This window comes from Aulonocara sp. 'chitande type north' Nkhata Bay, linkage group LG23 (genome assembly GCF_057382095.1).
Source record: "Aulonocara sp. 'chitande type north' Nkhata Bay isolate Kocher_YH1m ecotype deep benthic linkage group LG23, A_spYH_male_GT1.1, whole genome shotgun sequence".
Taxonomy (NCBI): domain Eukaryota; kingdom Metazoa; phylum Chordata; class Actinopteri; order Cichliformes; family Cichlidae; genus Aulonocara; species Aulonocara sp. 'chitande type north' Nkhata Bay.
In genome coordinates this window covers 47,739,558-47,763,553 of record NC_141365.1, presented here as the reverse complement: position 1 = coordinate 47,763,553, position 23,996 = coordinate 47,739,558, and the positions used below count along the sequence as shown (strand labels likewise).

General features: G+C 40.4%; 1 protein-coding gene, 1 long non-coding RNA gene and 1 pseudogene across 2 annotated transcripts; all 3 read right to left on the bottom strand.

Moving 5' to 3' along the window:
- Nucleotides 1-214: 214 nt before the first annotated feature.
- On the bottom strand, nucleotides 215-2,585 carry LOC147302854 (dynein axonemal heavy chain 8-like; annotated as a pseudogene).
- A 6,958-nt stretch (nucleotides 2,586-9,543) lies between these two features.
- On the bottom strand, nucleotides 9,544-11,426 carry LOC147302853 (uncharacterized). Its single transcript, XR_015127343.1, has 3 exons — nucleotides 11,369-11,426; nucleotides 11,149-11,252; nucleotides 9,544-11,044 (listed from the first exon to the last, which is right to left on the bottom strand). It is a non-coding gene; the product is annotated as an uncharacterized LOC147302853 (long non-coding RNA).
- Nucleotides 11,427-12,774: 1,348 nt separating this feature from the next.
- On the bottom strand, nucleotides 12,775-20,277 carry LOC147302852 (uncharacterized). Its single transcript, XM_086284377.1, has 2 exons — nucleotides 13,040-20,277; nucleotides 12,775-12,956 (listed from the first exon to the last, which is right to left on the bottom strand). Exons 1-2 carry the CDS (start codon nucleotides 19,781-19,783, stop codon nucleotides 12,927-12,929), a joined length of 6,774 nt encoding a protein of 2,257 aa, XP_086140503.1. The 5' UTR covers nucleotides 19,784-20,277; the 3' UTR covers nucleotides 12,775-12,926.
- Between the last annotated feature and the right edge of the window lie 3,719 nt (nucleotides 20,278-23,996).

The following is a 23,996-nucleotide window of genomic DNA, read 5'->3' as shown; positions in this document are numbered from 1 at the left end:
ATTATTAATATTATTATTATTATTATTATTAGAGACTTGCAGAGAGAAGAGGTGGAAACATTTTGATTTTCATAAATTTAACAGACTAAAAACCTACAAACATGTTTGGTGCTGAAGAAAAATGGAAAATATCAGAACATCAGAATAAAAAAGTGAAACCTGTGGGGAGGTCTGAGTGAGACACAGCAGAGCCCCACGGTGAGTGTCTGTCCGTGTCTGTGGAACAACAACGTTTGGATCACTTGCAGTCGCAGAGCAGCGCGGCGCCTCGCAGCGTCCAGTGCTCGGGCGGCTGCACGCTCCTCAGCTGCAGGGAGAAGATGAAGTTCGGGTCGGTGCGTCGAGGCTTCTTGTAGACGGGACACGAGTACAGGCTGACCGCCCCCCCGCCGCCAGGGGGACGCTTACTGTCGGCCATGTTGGCTGAGCTGACGGCGAAGACGTGGACCACTGGGAGGGGGGTGAAGAGGACCTGAGGGGCCGAGACAAACTTATTATTACTGAGCAAAAACAAAAATACTTTGATTTCATTTAGTTCCTAAATTGCTGACAAATTAATTATTATTTCATAATTTTTCATTAAATTAATCTTTAAGATGTTTTTTAAAAATGTTTTTATGTTAATTTACAAAAAAATACAGAAACAGTAAAACGTTGGACTTTTGAACACTGAAGTTTTCTTTTTTTTAAAGCTTCAGTTTATTATTTTAATCTAAGTTAAAAAACACTGATTTTAAAAAGACAAACTTTGGGCGGAGCCTCAGCGAGTTTGGCGCCATGTCTGTCCCATCCCGCTCCATCCAGAAAAAGACCATAGATATAGACTCCACCCACATCTCCAGGGGGCGGAGCTTAGACGACCTCCCTCATCATCTTGGTGACATCGTTGCTAAGGGTGACCATGTCCAAGGCCCAGCCCCTGGACAGGTGTCGTCTCCTGGCGCATGGCGGTCAGGAAACCCTAAAGCAGTGGTTCCCAAACTTTTTTTGCTGGGCCCCTCTTGTTTTACAAGAAAAATGTTCGCACCCCCCTCCCCTTCTCGCGCGCGCATGCTCGCACGCATAGACACAAACACATCCTCCAACCACACACGCCCATATTTTGCTCCATTGCGGTTTATTTCACACCTCAAACATTTAGTAAACAATTAAGCAAATACAAGTATTGTCCTGCATGACAAACCTCAGGATGCAGGTTATTATTACTCTTCTGCTGGCACACCTGTCACACCTGAGAGTCAGCTAGAAACTTACAGTGACGTGGACATCATGCAAAGACTGCCAGACTCTGTAATACTGCAAATGATCAGTGACTCAGGTTAACACTAAACTTTAAACGGCACCTCTGTGTCTCTGTGTGCTGAACATCTAGGATTGAGTCAGGCTGCATCAGCTGAAGCTGTTATTTGTATATATCAGTATTTTTTATTCAGGTGTGGGGAAAATATGTAAGACTGCAGTGAAGCGATGCACCAGATGAATCCCTGGCCAAAGGTATCGTACTTAAATCAGACTACTGATCCAGCCACATCAGCCTTTTGTGAGGTCTGTTTAAAGTTGACTAAAAGTGAACTGCAGGTTCCTGAGAGGTGGACTGTGAGCACAGAAACATATGTTCATACATACAGCTGCAGCAAACTTACATTAATTTTAAATAGATTTGTTACTCTGATGTCTGTCTCTGTGTTAGTCCTCTGACAGACTGGTGACCTGTCCAGGTGTGCTCTACCTATGACTACTGGGACAGGCTCTAGCCTTTTTAATAGAAATTTTCTGTTATTCTCATTTAAAGTATTTAAGTGCTTATGCATATGCTTAGTTGTGACACTGTTACTGTTCAGTGAAAGTTTCTAAAACTAGATGAACTTACTTCAGCAGTTTGAGAAAACAACTCCCTTTACAGGTGCTGATAAGGCCACAAAACAGCATAACCATTGATCCGTTGAAGTGTGGTAGGATCAGTTTGTAACTTCCTCTTCCTTGGAATGCATAAAGGAGGAGGAGCACCACTTCTGTGGCAGCGCTGACATGACTGAACTGTGATGTTTGATGTGTGTTGGCGCAGTAATAAATAGCTTGATCACAGCTCTTTCTGTGTTGCAGACTTTATTTTAAAAATTCCACGACACCCCCCACCCTCCCACTGTGAACATGAATTGAATATTCAGAAGACATTTGTTTAAATAGTTCTACAAATCTGAGCTGTTGGTGTGTCCTTGGATTGTGTGGTAATAATATTAGAGCCTGCAATCTTTCTTACTGAATCTCTACTATGAGTCATGTTACCTGAGATTAATTCTATGTTTACCTGTCAGCCTGGACGAATGTGCTGTGTGAAGGAAATTAAATTAAATCAGATCTGAACTGCGTACAGTTAAGGAACCTGTTCATATTTGATTGAAATATGAACCAGTGATTTTTTTTGATTGCTGATTCCAAGAGAGTCTTTGTGGAAATCCTGTTTGGCTTTTTGTTATTTTAATTCTCTTCTCTGTTTTCCAGAACAGTTCTCCACAGTCGCTGTCCACATGGGTCAGTGGGACCAAGAAGCACTCTGCTAATGTGTGGACTCTGACCAGCAACATCCAGCAAGACCCAGACAGCGTTTTCTATCTCCCAGCTGGAGTTTTTGTTTGTCTGTGACTGGAGAGTCAGATTTTTGTTGAGCTTCACACTTGCAGAGGTAAGTCAGTTTGCAGAGATCCCTCCCACCCTGGCTTTTATGTGCTAGATTTCTTATTTGAAACAGTAATATTTCAGTGACTGCTGCTTATACCACAGGTTAATACACGCTACTGATCCCTGATAGGAGAATCATCAATTTTGGCAACAAAGAAGCCTGGTGGATGTTTGTTTACAGTCTGATGATGGGACATCATGCTCTGCATCTTCAAAGTTTGCCTCCTCATTATTATTCATACCCAGTAATGTGAAGTATGCTCATATCTACTATAACTGAACAAACGCGGTGGTCTTCATTTATGGAGGCTGTTGAGTCTGAATGTTGGATGTTGTGTATCTCGTGTTCTCTGGGCTTTGTCCTCAGTCTTTTCGCAGGATCAGAAAACAAAACCAGGAGGCACATAAATGTTTCTTCTCCATGATGTTTCTTCAAATGTTTCTTCTGGAAACATTCTGGACCCTCACGGCCCCCCTCCTGGACCCCCTGCAGTTTGCATACAGAGCCAACAGGTCTGTAGATGACACCATCAACATGGCCCTACATTTCATCCTGCAGCATCTGGACTCCCCAGGAACCTACGCCAGGATCCTGTTTGTGGACTTCAGCTCTGCCTTCAACACCATCCTTCCAGACCATCTCCAAGGCAAGCTTTCCCAGATGAATGTGCCTGATCCCATCTGCCGGTGGATCACTGACTTCCTGACGGACAGGAAGCAGCATGTGAGGCTGGGAAAGAATGTCTCGGACTCCCGGACCATCAGCACCGGCTCCCCTCAGGGCTGTGTTCTTTCTCCTCTGCTCTTCTCCCTGTACACCAACTGCTGCACCTCCACCCACCAGTCTGTCAAGCTAATCAAGTTTGCAGATGACACCACCATTATTGGACTCATCTCGGACGGGGATGAGTCTGCCTACAGGAGGGAGGTTGAACGTCTGGTGTCCTGGTGCAGCCACAACAACCTGGTGCTGAATGCCCAGAAGACAGTGGAGATTATTGTGGACTTCAGGACGCACACAGCTCCACTCCCCCCCATCATCCTGTCTGACACCCCCATCACCTCTGTGGACTCATTCCGCTTCCTGAGTACCACCATCACCCAGGACCTGAAGTGGGAGCCCACCATCACCTCCGTCATTAAGAAAGCCCAGCAGAGGATGTACTTCCTGAGGCAGCTGAAGAAATTCAACCTGCCAACACGGATGATGACGCAATTCTACACTGCAATCATCGAGTCCATCCTCACCTCCTCCATCACCGTGTGGTGCGCTGGAGCCACTATTAGGGACAAACAGAGACTGCAGCGTGTTGTGCGCTCTGCTGAGAAGGTGATTGGTTGCAGACTCCCATCTCTGCAGGACCTGTACACCTCCAGGACACTGGGGCGTGCAGCTCGGATCTCAGCTGACCCTTCTCACCCTGGACACAGTCTGTTTGACCTGCTCCCCTCAGGCAGGAGGCTCCGGTCCATTCGCACCAGGACCTCTCGCCATAAAAACAGTTTCTTCCCCTCTGCTGTCGGACACATGAACAATAACCGTATGACTGTTCCCACCACTAACACATGACCCTACGCTGTGTTCACTGCATCATTCCATGTTTGGCACTGATCACCACCTGCACTCATGTATATATCATGTATATATCTATCTACTTAGCACTTTTAATTCTTATTCTTATTTTTATTTTCATGTCTATTTAAGTGTAATTTATAACAGTATGTTTGCACTGAAGCACCGCAGCAATTTCCTAATGTTGTAAACTCAACATTTGGCAATAAAACCCTTTCTGATTCTGATTCTGATTCTGGATGATGATAAGACTGTGACACGGGATGCCACCTTTGGTCTTGTGATGAAGCAAAGCTCAGGAAGAAGTGGGATTAACTGGTACCCACATCTGAGAAGGATGTACAGGGGCACCTGCAGCCAAATCCAAGCTTCAGGTTAGTTGTAGTTGCAGAACGCTATAGGACTGAGACAGCTGAGGCATCAAATGTTTGATTAAACGGATGAACAAGAGAAGTTTCTTCCCCATAATTATCAGTTCTTAAAATCTGTAGCAACTTCAAGTCTGTCAGCGTGCTGAGCATGCTCAGAATGTGACAATATATTTTTGTTCAATATTTAATTTCTTTCAGTTGCAATTGTTAAATGAAAAAAAAATAAAAAATATATTCTTATAATTTAGCAAACTAATTTATCAAAAAAAATATACATATATCTGTATTAGTTTTAATAAATTAATTTGACACCTGTATTGAAAATACCATATTGTATTCATACAGAATCAGTTTGGTATCATTGTTTGTCTGATTGCTGAAACTAAGAGCTGCTTTGATCTGTTAAGATCTAAAGTATCCAAAGTTGAGCTCTGATGTTTCTTCACCCTTGTGTGTGTGATATGTGATTCCTACATGCTGGCAGAGCAGCAGTTTGTGCTCACAGATGGTGACGGTGTGGAGAGATGGTGGTGTTTCCTCAGAAGAACCAGCAGAGTGACTTGCTGACTGATGTTCGTCTGCACTGCACAGAGGAAATCAACTGACCGAGGTTTGTCCAGTGACGTGTTATGAAATGTATATTTGTTTTATGCTTACAGTTATGATTTTCTTGACAGAGGCTCTGCAGAGGTTAGACAAAGCAGAGAAAGAATGTGCTTTACATTTTACTGTGATTTATTGAGATATTTGTTGCCTGATGTTCAGCAGGAATGGAGAAATAGAATCAAAGGGAGATGTTTTTGCTGTTTTTGTAATGATGTAAATCTTCAATATTATTTATTTGCTTGGTTATATTAGGAGTGTTTCTGAGTGAGGGGGGAGGAGTCATCATCCAGGTAAAGTGACATAGATCAGTGGATACACTTGTCTCCCCTTTAAAGGAGACGATCCAAGTCATCCTTAAATGTTAGTGCTTTCAAATACACAAACATTTTTAAAGGACAAAAATGAACATCCAACTTTGACTGTAATACAAAATAAATCTTTGCATGTGTGTTTTCAAACTCTCAGATGGGCAGCATATCAGTCTTGGACTGTGTAACCTGCCGGAGCAGCACTGAATGACCACCACACATGAGCATGTTCCTGCAACATTCAGCATCTGATCCTTCATCTGTGTGCTTCTGCTTTTGGTAAGTAGAGTTACCCAACTCCAGTATTTCTAAACACATGCCATCCATTTCTAACGGCCTGGTTACTTCCTGTCAGTTACTTTAGAAACCATGTGGTCACCTGACCTAACACTGTTTCTTCTTCTTCCCCTTAATGTTCAAGTGTCACATGTCCAACAGCTGGAGAGGAAACTACACCAGTGTACTGGGATGTTTCACCAACACGTGCCAGATGCTGTTCCTTCATGGTGACATCACCAGAGACAGCCCCGCCCACCTCAGGACCTCGCCATTGATCATGATGATTATAATGATGACAGCGAGCGGAACTAAGACTGTAAAAATCCACGACCAGAATGTTTCTTTCTAATTATGAATGAATACTGAGAGCCTCTTTCTGTGTTTTGTCTGTTTTGGGGTTGTTTTTTTTACCTCATTTGTTACTAACAAAGTTCACAAACTCACACAGTTTACATTCTGTATGTTTCCATCTTTACCAGCCACACTCTAACTGCATTTAAGAAAATAATCCTTAGAAATCATCGTTTTTCTCTTTTGTAATTGATGATAATTCAGTGAATATACTGCGCTGCTTCCTTCTATTGCGTCACACATTGCTTTAAGTTTTTCAGTGTCCAGTTATTTTTTACTGCTGTTTGAATTCTCTGTATGTTTGACCCTGTAGACTGTTTGATGGACTGCTTGTCTTCCTGTTTGTTACCGCCGCCTGTTTTTTAATAAAGATTTGGATTTCTGACTTCAACACAGCCTCTGCGTGTCCTCCCTTTGTGTCCTCTTCCTCTGTGAATGTGCTGCATGTGTCACAGATTCCTTTTATTAACAGCTTTCCCACAGTGAGTTGCATCAGCATTCATTCACAGCACATTTCAGAAGGATTCAGATTAATACAGTGATCTTACAGTCAGAATGATCCTGACAGAGTGCCACTGTAAATGATCTTTCATCAGGTCAATTTCAAAGTTCAGTATTTCAAAGCAGGAGTTATGAAGAATCATGCTGGCATTAGGACTAATAATATGTACTTACAAAGTCAAAGTTTTTTAATTATGCTAGAATATTGGAAGACAATCAACTTTTAGTGTTTTCCGCATATTAATTATTCTGAAATAGAGACGGTGACCCTAACTGTACAGAAGCACTAAACAACTGACAATCTAACAGACATCATTGGCCTGAGCTGTCATGCACAGTGAGTCTGATCCTTTGCTGTGAGAGTCTGACAAGCATGTTTCTGGTCAGTTTGGAAGAAATAATATCCCAATGTTGATCTTTTTTCCAATATTCCTTCTCTTTTACAATATAAACTGTGATCAAAGGTACTTATGTTCACAGCATGTAATAATACTGACAGTCCAGGGCATTGTGGTCTGTTGAGCTAGGGTTAGGGTTAGGGTTAGCAATTCAGACATATGTAATCAATATTAAACGTCTCTGACGTGGGCCACTGTGTTGGGAAATCCATACCAGGCTGGAAGGAGTCAAGGTAGGTGAGCATCCACGAGAAGACAGCAGATGCATCCTACTGACAGGACCAGGAGACTCCAGAAACCGAGCATCTTCTCTTCAGTGCCATCCACTCCTGTCACCCTCTCTGCCCGCAGCTCTTTGAGTATGGGGTAGATAAGGGCGCAGAGAAACCCTTATTACTAATTTGTATTATAATTCAGTTTTCATGAAATATTCATATTCAGTATCGGTCCTTTTATATTATAACCACGTATCCACCCAGGCTCATGGTGGGGCAGGGCTCTGTCCTGGGATGCTTGAGTACAAGGTAATGTACACCCTGACCAGGTATCCAGTCTGCCAGAATTGTTTTCAATATTTGGTTCAAAAACATGAGTGACAACAAAAATCCAACTAGGATTCTTGCATATGATGAATGAAGTCTGTCTTTGACTGTATTGTCCAGCTGATCCATCAAACCCCCAGCAGGTGAACCTTATTCATGACATAACACGGCAACAATGTAAAAAATGAAACAGCAACAGTCTAAATGTAAAGTGCATTCTAATCTCCTCTTCAATAAATCATATGCAAAGAGTCATTCAGGACTGTAAAACGTGAACTACAGAACCCAGAGTCTTCATCATTAAATCTCTGGTTGCTTCGTTTTTCTATCCTATATCAGATACTTTAAGGTTAGGTTAGGTGAAGTTGCATTCTCATGGTGAGGCAAAGTGCTTTATGTGTGTGTGTGCGTGTCATGAACGGCTATAAAAGGCCTATAATTAAAGAACAAAGTGGGGTTTGAGTTCGAGTTGCGGCAGACTGTCACTACTTGTAAATGGAACGCAGCCTTCCTGTGGCGGACAGCTAATAACAGGAATCGGACGCGGTCCACCCAAGTCCACAGCAACCACCATAGCAACCGCCTAGCATGACCTTAAAAACATATTCTGTCTTCATAACTATCAAAAACATGAAATGATTTGCAAAGTGTGAAAGTGTTACAGCTGCAGAGAGCTATGGCGGTATCTTTGGAAGCTGTTTACATAGCTAATAATATACAATGTAACCATGGAGACAGTCAGTCACGTGAGCTAGCGGCGCATGTTTACTACAGTGAATAAGGTGATTGCGTGCACAGCGTCCACACGCTGCAGAGGGTAAAGACATTACTTCAATATTGTTTTATATTGATGTATATTTGCCTTCTGTTGACCATCACCTCAGGTTCACCATCACAGTTTCAGCAGACAGATGCACACTGTCTAAATATGAACACATTCAAAAACTCATGTCTCAGAAATAAGCACAGCTGTTCATGTTTGTCATTAGAGTTTTATTTGTAAGAAAATTATGAGCTTCATATTGTGCATCAAATAAAAGAACATTTCACAACTCTAAGTCAACAGAAACAGGAAACAGAAATGTCTCTAATGTAGACATGTACAGTGTAGTGTAAGCATTAAAAGATCATAAAGGAAACACTAACATTCATGTGAAACTAATTGTAATAAAAAAAATGAGCAGGTGGTTTATAGATGTAAAAGAAAGAATCTGAAAACAACACTTTTTTGGTCTAAGTGATCAAAGTAGAAAACAGAACTGATGTTCAAGAACAAACCGTAGCTGCACTAATATTACACATCTCCATTGTTGTGGTGAACAGACATGTTGCTTTTAAAACCACATGCAGTGTGTGACCGTGACTGTTCACTGAGACCATGAACGCCACTTCGCTGAAGCCTTCGCCTTCTTCTTCTTCTTCTAAATTGGAAGCAGAAGGAGCACGAGCTGCTTTGATCTACTGAAAGGAAAAAGCAGAACATCTGAGCTGAAACCATTAAGACAGGAACAATCATTCAATGCAGTGTCTCAGGTGGCTTAGCCTGTTACAACTGTTGATACAAGCTACACACACACACAGCCTTATGGGTACAGTAGTCTCCTGCTACACCTCCTTTTAGCTAAAGACATACTTCACAATGACTCACTCAGCTCACAAGAACAGGAATGCAGAGCATTATCAAACGTTAAAATGATACACATCTCTCACTTGTTCACTTACATTTAAACGAAACACATAATTGTAAACATCTCTAACAGCCTAAGCCAGCTTTGAATAGGGCCTGAATGGATAACTTCAGAGAACTAGAAAGTGCATTTTCTGAAGAAACTGCAGTGTGAATGCTTGAATCTGAATGTATGCACTGAAATGAATTAATTGCTGAATGTTAAGTTAAAAATCTGAATGAGCTGGAAAATACAGAATTTTTAACCTGAAAATAAAAGTGCAGAACTTTTGAAAGCTGATGTTCACACAGAAGAAGTTGGAAAAAGCTAAGCATGTTTAAAATGTAAATAATAAAAAGATGAGTAATGACAAAAGAAAATTTAGAGTCAGAAAACCTCTGAATGAATATTAAAAGTTCATATTCTTCTAATTGAAATGAACTTAAAAGATGAACAAACATTCTGCAGAAAATACAAACTTTAATATACAGCATGATGTTTTTCAGACATATACACATGTGTATATCATGTTTAATAGTATTACATACATCAATTTGTTTTGTATGTCATAGAAAATAACATAAAAATCTTAAGTCATATTTTACAGCTTCTTTCTGAAAAGGACTGGTAGAATAAAGAAAAATAACTAAATTAAATAACTAAATAAAAAATAATGAGCAACATATGAAATACATGAAAATTCAACTTTTAAAACCACAATCCTGAACCTTTAAATTGTGTTGGTTTCTTAGAACATGGCTGAACAGCTTTTTCTATCGGTCTACTTAATCTTCTGATCTGTCTACACATCTTTTTATTACTCATTCTTTTTTATGTTTTAATGTAAACAGAGTCCACACAGTGGTAAAAGAGAACTGTATAGAGATTTGTGAGTAAACTCAAATGAAAGCCTAAGGTGGTGACACAGTTTAACACGTGCAAATAATCAAATAAACACATTAGTCCTTTTTGTGAACATGGATAAATAAGTATCAATACAGCATTGTTCAGCCATGCCACTAAATGCTTTTTTACACATTGTTTTAACCTGGGCTCAGACACAAAGTCCCAAATTTAGTTAGTCCCTGACTTTGAGTTGTGGTTATGACTAATTATTATACACAAGGCTTTATCTATCTAAACTCTAAGGACACAAATATGAAAAAACCTATACTTACCAGCTGATACCCCACACTACACACTAGGTGTGCCATGTGACCTGAAACTTTGGTACAAAATCATCATAATCATTCTGTTAACACTGTTTTTTAACACTGTTTGTGTTGCTGTTCAGCAGTTTAAAATGTTTTAGATTGGATTACATGGAATGAATTTGAATTTTCTTGGGGGTTTTTGTATGTGTTTCGTTCTCAGCAGATTTTTTCTTCCATACTGTTGAATTCCAGTTACCACATTTCTGGTCATATGACATCCCAAGTGCCCACTTAAAAAAATCCCCACAGTTAATTCAACATTAAAACAAAATAAAAAAAATGTTAAATAAATAAAGGTTTGCTCTGTGATGAAATATTAAATAAGCATACATTGTACAGAGCACTAACAATGAAAACAATCCTTTAGCCTGTTGATCAGAGAGAGGCAGTCATTATGTCCATTTAAAACCTGTAATCACAGAGCACAATGTTTCTGTGAAACTATGAAGTCCCATATGATCCTCATCACGTCCAGTGACTTCAGAGTGGATCCTCCCTGTCATCCGGCCAGTGTTTGATGTGTGGCAAGCAGCACAGAAGCAGGATAGCTGAGGACTTTAAAAGAAGAGCAGAAAACGGGAACATATGTAGTTGTAAATGTAAATATCAGTGATACTTGTCTTGTCAAAGGGAATAAAATAATGAAAATGTTAACTTACACACTCATTTAGAGAGGATCTTGACACTGCACAGAGGAGGCACAGTCAGTCTGACAATGATGGTGATCTCCAGGGATGTTTTCCTGCAGCAACATTCCTGCCAACTGGCCGTATGATCCAGAGTAGTTGGTTTGTAATGAACAGAAAGGTGTATATGTTAGGTAGTGTGCACTCAGAGCTGGTCCTAAGAAACAAACACATCCTGTAATAAACTGAATACCTGTAGTAGTGCTGCTGCAAATATGAAGCCCTTCTATCATGAGTGGTTTCAAAGAAGGCTCAGTCACAGAAACTGTGCAGTCTGTTCAGTCCTGAGTGTCTCAGCTCTGATGGGGATGGATCACAGAGGGAAACACCTGAGTACAGACATTACAATACACTCTAACACTCCTAAGGTCAAGTGAAAACACAATTTAAACACTTCACAAAGAATGAATACATGTTTTCATGGAAATAATGTCATTAACCCTTTTTGTTGTGAGTAAATCTCACCGACTGCTTGTGGGACAAGCTAGAAGGAGGACTTATCACAGAATGTCTCCTGTGCTCCAGATGTGAAGTCTCACGCTCTGATCGTACGGCGATGAAGATGGTGATGATGAAGCCTCTCTGATCTGTGGCATTACAGTTTCTAGCTGCTATGTGCTTCACACTGTTGGATCTTACATGTGAAGCTTGGAGAAGACACAGGAGGACTGTGTCTCTCTTAAAAAAGAAAAAAGGAAACCTAACACCCCCCCCCCCCTCAGCTCCCACCGTAAACCCCCCCCCCCCCCCCCCCCACTCAACTCCCCAACCTCACACCATCCAATGTCTATACAAATGTAGGGTATCAGCTGGTAACAGAAAGCAAGTGTTACATATGTACTACTTATGTAACACTGCTGAAACATTTCTGGCCAGAAATGTGCAGTTATCAACCCAGACCCACCCTGATGATTGCACTGGCCGAAACATGATAAAAGCTCATAAAAATGTATGTTTCATCGAAAGATTTGTCCAAAAATATAATCGTATACTTTTGAAAAAGTTTAAAGTTTATAACAAACCAAAATAATAACATTTTTGTAAATAGTATTTCAAAATAGAGGCACACATAAAGTGGCTTAACTGTCATTATTGCTGTAATTAGGTTTGTTTGTTTGTTTGTTTGTTTGTTTGTTTGTTTGTTTGTTTGTTTGTTTGTTTAAAAAGCAACCTTTAGTCATTGTTGTTCTCTCAGAAACAATGAAGAAGCTGTTGAACATTTATGTGTTGTGTAGGCAATCCTCTGGTCCACCCTCCCTCCCTCCCAGCCACAGTGAGACTGGGGCAGCCTGGCAGGATGTTGAAGCCTGGCTGCAGAGAGGATATGCCTACACTATTCATTTTAAACTGCTATATTTGATTTTTCTGACATTTATAGGTTACTGTTAGTGAATTTTAGATTTTCTGTGATAAATAAAATTGTCATCTTTTACTGATATCATTACTTAATTCATGTAATTGTATTTTATGTAAACAATTCAACCATTATACTGCAATGCAGAGCGTCAACTTTTAAATATCGCTCTACTTTCTTAAGTCATTCAAAAATATAGAAATTACTTACTGTATTCAAAGATCTAGATCATGAATCATCACAGGACAATACACAGTATACTGGGTCATGGTAACTATGGTAGGTCTTCATGACTCCAGAATGGAGACATCGATCTGACTGAGAAATGAAAATTAGGTCAAGCAGTGTGTTCTTCTCTGTGGTAGGGGCAGTGATGACCTGTGCGTATCCCCTAGACTCAAACAGCTCCAGGATTGGTTTGTTTGCACTGGATAAAACATTCTCATTAAAATCACCACAAACTATGATGGGATGACAGTCCATGATCTCCAATGAGTCTAATAGGCTTACCAGGTTTTTCAGGAATGGCCTCAGAGTGTAGTCTGGAGGTCTGTATACAACTGCAATCAGAGCACTGACTGGTGCTTCAACCTTTAAAGCCAGAAATTCAAGGTCAGTTACATTATGGATGTACTGTTTTTCATGCACTTGAATGTCACTTTTCACATAAACAGCAACTCCACCACCACTTCTGTTTGCCATCTGGGGAAAGTTTGTGTAGGACAGGTGTCTGTTGCGTTTGAACAAATTGTAATTTTCCAAGTGGAGACTCTCTGCGACAAAAGAGCCCCGCAGGTGTGTTTCTGTTAGGCACAAAACATCTGCTAGACACAATTCATGGTGACTTTTGATGTCATTAATGTGAGCTGGCAGTCCCTCTGTATTATGATGAACAATGGTGAAAACCTCTGACCTGCTCAGTGTTTGCCTCACGTGTAGAAGAGGCATCATGTCATCAAGGTTGGCTTGTCTCATGTTCTCAAGCGCTGCAGTGATTTCTGGGTTGGTGAATATTTTTTTCTCCTCCATATCAAGAAGATACAGTCCACTGAGAGACGTCACTCTACTGACAGCTACGTAGGCCATGCCGGGCTCAAAAATGCTCTTAAGAGAGACAACAGCTGATGTAGTTGTCATACCCTGTACCTTATGTATTGTACATGCAAAGGCCAGCTTCACTGGGAACTGTCTTCGTACCACTCCTTTCTGCTTCAGATTCTCCTCTGCTCTCTCAATGTACACCATGTCGTCTGCTGGTGTGCGGTTATTCTTTCCAGATGTCTCATTATCCATTTTAAGTCCAAGCTTGATGATGTGTTGGTCGTTTTCAGAGTGAACTACTCTAAGTAGTATTCCAAAAGCTCCATTAACCAAACCATTTTGTATGTCAATGTTTCTGGTGAGCATGACACGAGCTCCTTCTGCAACTTTCAGTGTGTCTGGTAACTCGTTTTTACCTCCTTTCAATGGTCTGTCTTGAAGTGCCATTCTGCCAGTTCTAGGATCTTTTCTATAATCATCTGCATGGATGTCAATGATATGAGTGTGGAGCAGAGCCAGTGTTGCAGAGTTGTGTGCATCCACTTCTTTATTAGTTGCAAAAATGTGCAACGCATCAGTTGGACAAAGGGCTGGTTCAGTTATGGCCTGTGACAACAAATTTCTATCTGCTTCGCAAAGCTCATCCAACTTTCCTTTCACACGAATTCTGTTCAGCATCTCTGCAAAGACAACATCATCTTTCTGACGCATAATCTCAGTCAGAGTGATCATCTGAAAATGCTCCCGCCACAGGTCGATCTCAGACGGGTCGTGCACACAGAGAGGTTTAGACTGTCGCACTGGGGGTAGCTGATAGAAGTCTCCGACAGCAATGACTGACATGCCTCCAAAGGGTCTCCGAGTCCCTTTGATCTGTTTGAGTCTTGCATCTACATATGCAAAGAGATGTCTTGACACCATAGACACTTCGTCAATGACGATTATTTCAGCATTCAAAAGTTCTGATCTGACTTCATCCAGCTGATTGCCAAGTCCCTGAATGGGAGGTTTTAAGCTTCTAGGCAGCTTGAGAAGAGAATGCAGTGTTGTTCCAGAAATGTTAAAAGCTGCAGTCCCAGTGAAAGCAGTTAACAGGACAGTGGGTTTTGATATGTCAACGTCGTCTGCATATCTGGGCACTTTGCTCAGTATCTTAGATGCTTCTGAGTAGATGCATTTGATAAGATGTGATTTTCCTGTTCCAGCACCACCATTAATATAAAAGAAAAACTGCTCTGGATTTAGAGCACAGACTCTTTTAATGCACCAGTCTCTAACTGCATAAAATATGCAGGCTTGCTTCTTGTTCAGATTCTGAAACATCTGACGTAACAATGTGGGATCAATAGCAGGGGGTTCCCTGATGGCTCTGACTTCTGTTGAAGCATCAGCCTGACGGCTGTAGTCGGGCACATCTTCCTGTTCATTTTCATTGTCTCGCTCTCTTTCTTGTTCGACAAGTGGCAACCTTACGAGATCTGATTCAGGTGCCAGATTACACCATTCGTCAGTCACACCTCTGTTCTGCTCATATTCCTCAACAGCGCTCTCGATCTCCTCACTGTTTTTCTCATATTTTTCTCTGTTTCTTTTGACAATGTGTTGCACGTACTCAAGATGGTCAGTACCTGGTAGCTGTACACAGCCAGCACCATAGAAAGCCTGATAGGTTGGCAACGATGGTGTTTTCAGTTCGTGGTCTGAACGATGAGGAAGGTACAGTTTAAGCAGTCTTCCGTAATATTGCTCTGGATGTTTTTCTTGTGAGCAGCGGTGAAATCTGATGATAGCAGGCTTATTGTTTTTGCGCCTTTGCACAAACCCCATCTCATTGAGAAGGGGCAAAACATCTTTACCTTTTTTCTGTTGGCCATAGACAATCCTGCAAGTAGCAGCAAAGTCTGCCATGCACATCTCCTCATACTCTGGTGTTTCAGGTCTGGCTTTGTATTTGTCATTCAAAGATGTCATCCAAACATTGGAAGACTCAGGTGTTGTGTTGTCCAGAACTGACAGGGGACGACTCATTTTCACAGGATTATCATCAGTTGGAATGAATATTACAGCACGTGAGCATTGCTTCATGTGAAGACCACATGCACGAGCAACACACTCCTGTGCACTGATCTCTCGCTTCTTTGAATATGCCTGCATGACGGCTCTCATTTCATCGCACTCATTTACACTGTCCTTATGGGAGTTCTCAATGACAGTTTTCAGGTACTCAGATAGCCCGCCCTCTTTTTTTGATATATATTTCATTAAATAATTTGCAGCACCAAAAGCATCTAAAACAAAGCTTATGTCGATATTACTGTTCCAGGCTTCAAGCAGATGTGGATTATAGCCGTTTATCCAAGAGTCTTTTGGATCACGCTTTAGTATGATCGTACTCCTCATGTTCATTTTATTCAGGTATCTCTCATATTCTGCATGTGTCAACTTGCATCTTTCCAAGAGCTGCTCTAAACTCATGGAAGCAGTTTCAGGTTCATTCAGCAGCTGGTTCAGTGGTCTGAGCTTGTTCTTTGCCGTTTCTACTTCCAGTGCATCATCCTCACTGGGTCTTGTGATCATTGTCTCATTGCAGGGTGGTTTGGGAAAACCAAAACGGCACCCGGAGCTTAAACTCCTAAAGCACGTCTTTGTGTGGTTCTTACTGTGTTTTTGCACTTCTGTTACTTTTTTGTACAGTTCAGGTTGTTTATGTGGATCAGGCAGCTGAGCTGTGATGTATTTGTTTATAAAATCAAGAACAGTTTGCTCATCATCCTCCTCAAACACAGGAGCACCTTCTACCCACAGGAGGCAGTGTATGTGTGGGCTTCCTCTGTGCTGAAACTCAACTCTGTAAAAGTAGTCAATGACTTTGCCAAGTGGCTCTGCGGGAGATAAGAGTAAATCTCTGAATAATGCTTCAACTCTCTTGTCAAACATGCGCATTGTTGTGACAGGATTGCTTCTCAGGATGTCACACTTTGCTGACCAGTCGAGTCCTTCAAAATTCACTTGTTCACCTTGCTGCCTTGTTATTGCCTCGATCACTTCAGGCCAGCGCATTTCAGCAGCTGAAAATGTGCAAAAGAACGTGGGAGTTCCCAACTGTCTGATCATGGCAAAAAGATCTCTTGTTGTTTTCTCCCAATAGGCTGGGGTTCCTCTCAGAGGCTGCATGAATCTCACTGCATCTTTATTTCGCACCAGTTTCTCCACCTCATGTTTATCTTGTAACATGCCTGAGGTTATTTTTCTACCATCTCTGGTCAGAGGCTTTGCCTTCCTTAACTGTACTGTCATGCTGGATGTAGCCAAGTGTATTTCAGTCACAAACTGTGCAAAGAATAAATAGTTTGTGTCTTTGGCAAAACGATCATCAATGCAGAAAAGTCTTGATTTGAAATACCCACTGGGGGATACTTTGATCAGCCTTCTTTCATCAAGTGTGTTTTGGCCTGTAGGAAACTGCACAGGGAAGGCCATGGCCTCCAGTTTAGGTGTTTTGAAAAAACTTATTGGATTGTTTCTCTCTGCAGGAGCAACAGAGTAGATTCCTTCACTGAAACATAATATCTCCTCAGCCACATCAGGGGGCTGCAAACAGGACTCGAGTGCAAAACCACCATTAGTCAGTCCATCTTCTTGCTCTGAATCATCTCTCATCTGTTCATGTGATTGTTCACCATCACAGGGTAACATGTCAATATCCTGTTCATTTTTATTTTGTGCTTCACTCAGTGCATTTTTCTCACAGCTGTCAATTTCCATTAAATCAGCCTCATCATAATCGTCCTCATTCATGTTTTCATCATCATCATCATCTTCATCAGGAAGTGTTGGGTCACACAGCTCAGGATCATCTCTGATGCTCACATCCTTATACTGTGGATGAATCTGCTTGAGTTTATGCAGTGCTTGCACAAGTTTAGACCAGCTTACAGTCTGAAACAGCTGATGACCTTTGTAAGACAAGCGTCTCTTCAGTTTTACTCTCATGATCTGAGAATTAATTCTTAATCGAGGCAACGCTTCAACAGTTTCCTGTACCTCTGATGGGACACAGACCACATTTCCTCTAATTGCTCTTTGTCTGCCTTTGGGAAGAGGAATGATCTTGGCAAATGGTATGCACTTGGCTATGAGATGTCTCTCCAGTATGTTGAGATCAGACAGTTCAGGTGGAGTATCAGCAAGATCCAGTTTATTGGCAACAGCAAGCGCTGGCATGGATCCATTTTTAAGATGATTGTGGCAGGTGTGACAAATCCACTCTCTCTTTCTCTCATCGGGAACATTGCACTGCTCATTTCTGCAGTTTTCATCACAAACATGAACAAATCTTCCAGTCAAACATGTTGCAACTACATGTGGGTTTTTGACATACTTTGACCTTGTGCAGGGTCGCACTTGGTTTGGAAATGAAGCCTTGAAGCATACAGTACATGGGTATGATGGTCCAGCTTTGATTTGTGATTTGAACACAGATATGGCCTCGTTGATCACACTGTTGTCACTCTCTTGGGTTTGTCTGTTCACCCATCTGTATTTCCTTTTTATTTTCATTGCACATCTCATGTTGTGCATAATCCTGAATGCAAGATTACTTTGATACCTGTCTCGCATTAGTTGTTTCATTAGTTGTCTGTGTCTTACTCTGAATGCGTTATCACGTGCATAACGCTGAGTCACTCGAGATCTCTGTCTCTCTCTGAATTCAGGGTTTTCTTGATACCTTTTAGTTATATAGTTTTTTTGTTTTTGTCTAAATTCAGCATTGTCACAGTAGCGTCTTTTAATATATTGTTGTTGTTTCTTTCTAACTGTAGCATTCTCAGAAAAACGTTTTTTAACATATTGTTTTTGTTTCTTTCTGAATTCATCATTTTCACAGTAACGTCTTCTAATATATTGCTGTTGTTTCTGTCTGAATTCATCATTTTCACAGTAACGTCTTCTAATATATTGCTGTTGTTTCTGTCTGAATTCATCATTTTCACAGTAACGTCTTCTAATATATTGCTGTTGTTTCTGTCTGAATTCATCATTTTCACAGTAACGTCTTCTAATATATTGCTGTTGTTTCTGTCTGAATTCATCATTTTCACAGTAACGTCTTTTCATATACTGTTGTTGTTTTTGTCTAACTTCAGGATTGTTTTTATATGTCTCGCTTGTGCAAGATTTTTTCTTTTCTTTGTAATCTTTATTTGAAGCATACTTTTGTCGTTCTTTCCTTTTTTGGTTTTCTTTTCTCTGATTTCTGGGTTTCTCTGATGCCATTAATCTTCTTTTCCTTTTTTGCCTTTGTTGTTTATTAACTTTTTTCACTTTTTGTAAAACTATATCAGAAAGGTCACAGGCAGCAACATTTGTTATGGCAGCATTTGATTGACATGAAAAAGCATCACTTGATGGAAGGAAACTTAATTCACTGCATAGTTCTTCAGTTGGTATATTAGGAGGTTCATTCTGATCTTCATATGATGTGAACTGAGTCATGTGGACTTCTTTTTGTTTCACCAGTGGCGTACAAATGGACATTTGACAAAAGATATTTTCAGTCGGATCAGTGGTTGTGTTTCTCCTTGGAGTAGAGGGGTTTGCTTCATCAACAGTTGTATCAGAGTGAGTAGGTGCCACAGCAGTGGCAGCTGTTGGTCTGCAGACTGTGTCTGTGATAGTATCACTCAGGTTGACTGTGCTCATACTGTAGAACTGCACAGGCTTCAGTTCATAGTTACAAGAGGGTGATATCTCCATCATTTCATAAGAATCTTGGAGCCTCTTAATCATGTCACTGAGGAGTGTGAATTTCAGCATCACAGCTGTACCACGATTACGTGACTGTAGTAGTAGAGGAAGACCAATGGGTGTTCTGGGGTGTGGGTCAAAGAAACCATATATGCCTGATGTGGATCTGAACACTGCGATACACAATCCACTCATAATCAGTAAGGCATACTGCACATCTGACAACAGGCAGCTCAGTCCTGCTTCTAAGCTCAGAAAGGTATCTACTGCCTCCTCTGGAGGTTCTTCAAATGTCCCATACCGGGAAGGCTGTGTCATGTTGACATGATACATAGACCTGCGAGCATCAACTTTGTCTGGCAGCTCATCGGTTGCCAAATGAATATTTTTAGGAAATCTTTTCTTGGCCTCTTTGTACATCACATCACCTTTATCCAAGACCAGATTAAGGTCAGCTGTAGTCATGTTTTCATTCTCATGAAGGAAAGCAAGAAATGTGAGTGAGTTACATGTGCACTGCTTGTTTCTGGAGTCTCCATATTTAGGATGAGCCTGGCTGCGAGATGCACAGACATGTATAACAGAGGGCTGGTTTTCAAGGTTCAGTCTTTCTGCATGAGATGGTCCTGCCACATCACTGTGACGGCCTCTTTTCACAATATCAGCATAACCCACCTGTGGGTCACTTGAAACCTCATGTTGGTCTCTGTGGTTTACCAGATGTTCATTAAATTCATGCTGCAATCCAGTCTTCACAGCATCTGCATAGGATATCTGTTGTACATGTGCAGGAACATGTTGACCTGCCTGTTTGACACCATCAGCATTGGTCTTTGCAGACACAAAGTCTTCTGCAGAGCTCTGAGGAAAATCACACTCAGCTTGTTCACATGTTGGTACTTTTTGAAACTCATGGAACTTCTTCCAGCGTTGTTTTGCAGCTTGTGACTTTTTCTGCTTCCTTGGCATTTTTACACAAGTGTTTCTCTTAGTCTTTAGAAAATATGTTTATAAAATAAGAGTGGCACAGAGCAGGAGATGTTTTCTTTGTCTTTATATTTCAGTTTTTATTTCTCAGAAACAGATGTCTTTGTTTGTTTGACAGTTTGTCAGTCAAGAGAATAATATGCACTCTCTTTATTGGCTTGGCACAACTTAGCAGCAAGCGCAAAGTGAAAAACAGCTAGAGAGAAAATTTAGAAGAGAGAACAGACAGAGCAGGAGAAACACGGCTGGGAAATCACAATCAAACCGTGAATTAGAGTTTTCTTTATTTGTTCAGTTTGTTCTCAGGTAGAGGCAATATGCACTCTTTATTGCTTTAATGGCTTGGCATTTTTCAGCAGCAAGCCAAGAGTGAAAAACAGGTAGAGAGAAAATTTAGCAGAGAGAACAGACAGAGCAGGAGAGACACGGCTTTAAATCAAACCGCAGAGTTTTCTTTGTTTGTTCAGTTTGTTCTCAGGTTGAGGCAAAATATGCACTCTTTATTGTTTTATTGGCTTGTGCATTTTTCAGCAGCAAGCCAAAGAGTGAAAAACAGGTAGAGAGAAAATTTAGCAGAGAGAACAGACAGAGCAGGAGAGACACGGCTTTAAATCAAACCGCAATAAGATTCTTGGTTTGGCAAAATTTCTCACAAACCACAGGGTGAAATACAGATGGAAAGAAGGCAGAGACAACAGGTGGAGTAGGACAGAAGATAGAGGGGTTGGGGGGTTGGGATGTGAGATAGAAGACTGGAGATCTGGTCCTTGTTCTTCTTCTGCACACTGTGAACAAAAAACAAGAAAAAAAAATAATTTTAATAAAATTATATCACATGGTAATTGTATGAACTAATTGTGACTACTGAAAAAGGACAAAACAAATATTCAAGCTAAACTGTTGTCGGCTGCCATGTGCAAAAAGTTGCACAATTTGGCACTTTTTAAAAGAATAAATATTTAATTAAATTCAGCAATAATATTTTTAAATACAAATATGATTGAGTGAATTGTTAACTAATCACATGTAATGTGCAAAAATGTACAAAAAAAATATTTTAGCCCAATTGTTAAGCTGAACTTATGTGTATTTATTATAAAAATGTGTTTAAAAGGTCTAGCACAAAGTTTGAACCCATCACTTTAAAGCTTATATTAGTCAGACTCTTTTTTTTTATTTTGGTGTACTTCTCTAACAGTATGTGCACACCTACCAGGCAAAGCACAGATGTGAGTCAAGTTCCTGAAAGTGTAAGACGAGAAATAACATGTTAGTTGTCTGTACAGTGTTATCAGACTAACAAAAAAACAAAGCCCACACGACATGATACACTGAACTTATAGTCAGCAGGGTAATTATAGAGTAATATAGCACACCAGCTGATACAGCAGCCATTTTATAATTCAAACTAATTAACTGAAGTATTTATTTAAGTACTTATATAAGGCTACTGTTAGACTGTTACTAGCCTTAGCATCGCTGCTAACGCTAGCATTCCTGCTAGCGTTAGCACTTCAGTTAGTGTTAGCACTGCTGGTAGAACTAGCACTCTTACTGTTAAAACTGAGGCACAATGGCAATAATAAAGCTCATTTGTTACTTTTGTCTCACTGACCGCCAATAAATATCACAGGAATATCACAGGAATATTCTTTTTGTCAGTTAAAAACTGCTAAGGCTAGTGTTGGCACTATAGCTAGCGTTAGCATTGATGCTAGCATTAGCATCGAAGCTAGCATTAGCACTGCTACTAACAGCAAAAGTCATGAAGTACTCTTACTGTTAAAACTGAGGCACAATGGCAATAATAAATCTCATTTGTTACTTTTGTCTCACTGACCGCCAATAAATATCACAGGAATATCACAGGAATATTCTTTTTGTCAGTTAACAACTGCTAAGGCTAGTGTTAGCACTATAGCTAGCATTAGCATTGAAGCTAGCGTTAGCATTGAAGCTAGCGTTAGCATTCCTGCTACTAACAGCAAAAGTCATGAAGTACTCTTACTGTTAAAACTGAGGCACAATGGCAATAATAAATCTCATTTGTTACTTTTGTCTCACTGACCGCCAATAAATATCACAGGAATATCACAGGAATATTCTTTTTGTCAGTTAACAACTGCTAAGGCTAGTGTTAGCACTATAGCTAGCATTAGCATTGAAGCTAGCGTTAGCATTGAAGCTAGCGTTAGCACTGCTGCTAACAGCAAAAGTCATAAACCTATATAAATGGTAGCAAAGGTTATTCTTTTTTTGCTTTCTTTATTCTTTGAACTCTGTTGAACTTTAAAAAGACTTGATATGTGAGTTTAAATGTCAAACATGTATTTTTACCATCATAAAATTAAAACAGTGCTGTACTGAATGTATTGTACTTACCACAGCAGAGAGCAAAGCGGAATGACAACCGTTGGTGTAGTGATTAGTTAAAGACCGATGAGGCGTTCAGGTGGTGCTTGGAAATTTGAGCATCAGTTTGAACATCAATAATGAGCATATATATTTCTCTGTCATAGAGAGACAGAGAAAAAAATACACAAGACTCACCAGCATACAAATTGGTACTTTTTCTCTTTATGTCACTCATTCGCTTATACTCAGGAAAGAGGGCAACTGGCATTAAATGAGCAAATAAAAAGTCATCATCTTGAACTGTTTTATGGATTTTATTTTAAGACTACTTTGAGCGTATTTGTGGGGAGATAAACTATACAGACTAAAAACAGAGACATTAAATGAGATTAGATTATTTAAAATGTGGGAAAATACACTACAGACAGGTAGATGCTGTGAGCTTTAATTATCCAGTCAGAAAAGATTATTTTAAAGTCATCAACTGACTCAAACTGCCCAGATCTGAAAAACCTGTGTGGAGAAGACAAGTCCACCAATACACAATCAACTTGAATTTAACAGGGCAATAATTCAGGGCTCTATTCAGTTAGCCTATACTAACTACTGACATACTGTTAATCTGTGGCAAAAGCCTGTCAAACCTGTCTTATTGTACCTATTGAAAAAGTTAATCTTACTACAACTGCTTAGATATAACACACATTTTTGATTTAATCTTGGCAGAGAGAGAGAGAGCTCGTTAAGCAGGCAGGTGTGAGCCTGGTTGCTATAGTGACTGCACCCAATGGCTCCATACACACGACACAGACATGCACCTCACTTTTGCTGCTTAAAATGAACAGAAAAGTCAGGCCCAAACAAATCGTTCCCATATGAAAAGTACAAGTCGTATTGACGAAATTCTTTCACCGTGAGCGACAGCAGCTTCTAGTCTACTGAATTCTCAGTTTTCATGCCTGTGGAGTTTATTATATGGACGTGGTGACAGTGGAAAGACACCATGCGGTTCTGATTTTCAAACGAACCTTCTGAGCCCTTTTAACATTAGAGTCTATGGAAGAGTTGGAGGGAGGAGGCTGTGCATTGGTGACATTTACGAAAGAACCATAACACCTAGTACAATAGTAAACACATTGGATGAAAGAGGACAGCGATGGCTACGTTTTGAGGGTAAAATCATACCTGTAGAGCAAACGCTGCGGACACAGCAGCAGTTTTAAAAAAGATTTTAAGATTAATTTTTTTGCTCCTCTCACTCTAGCAGTTGAGCTGTCTCACTCTAGCCCCAACATTCCGTCCCATACACACCCATTATAAACTCTGAAACGGGTGA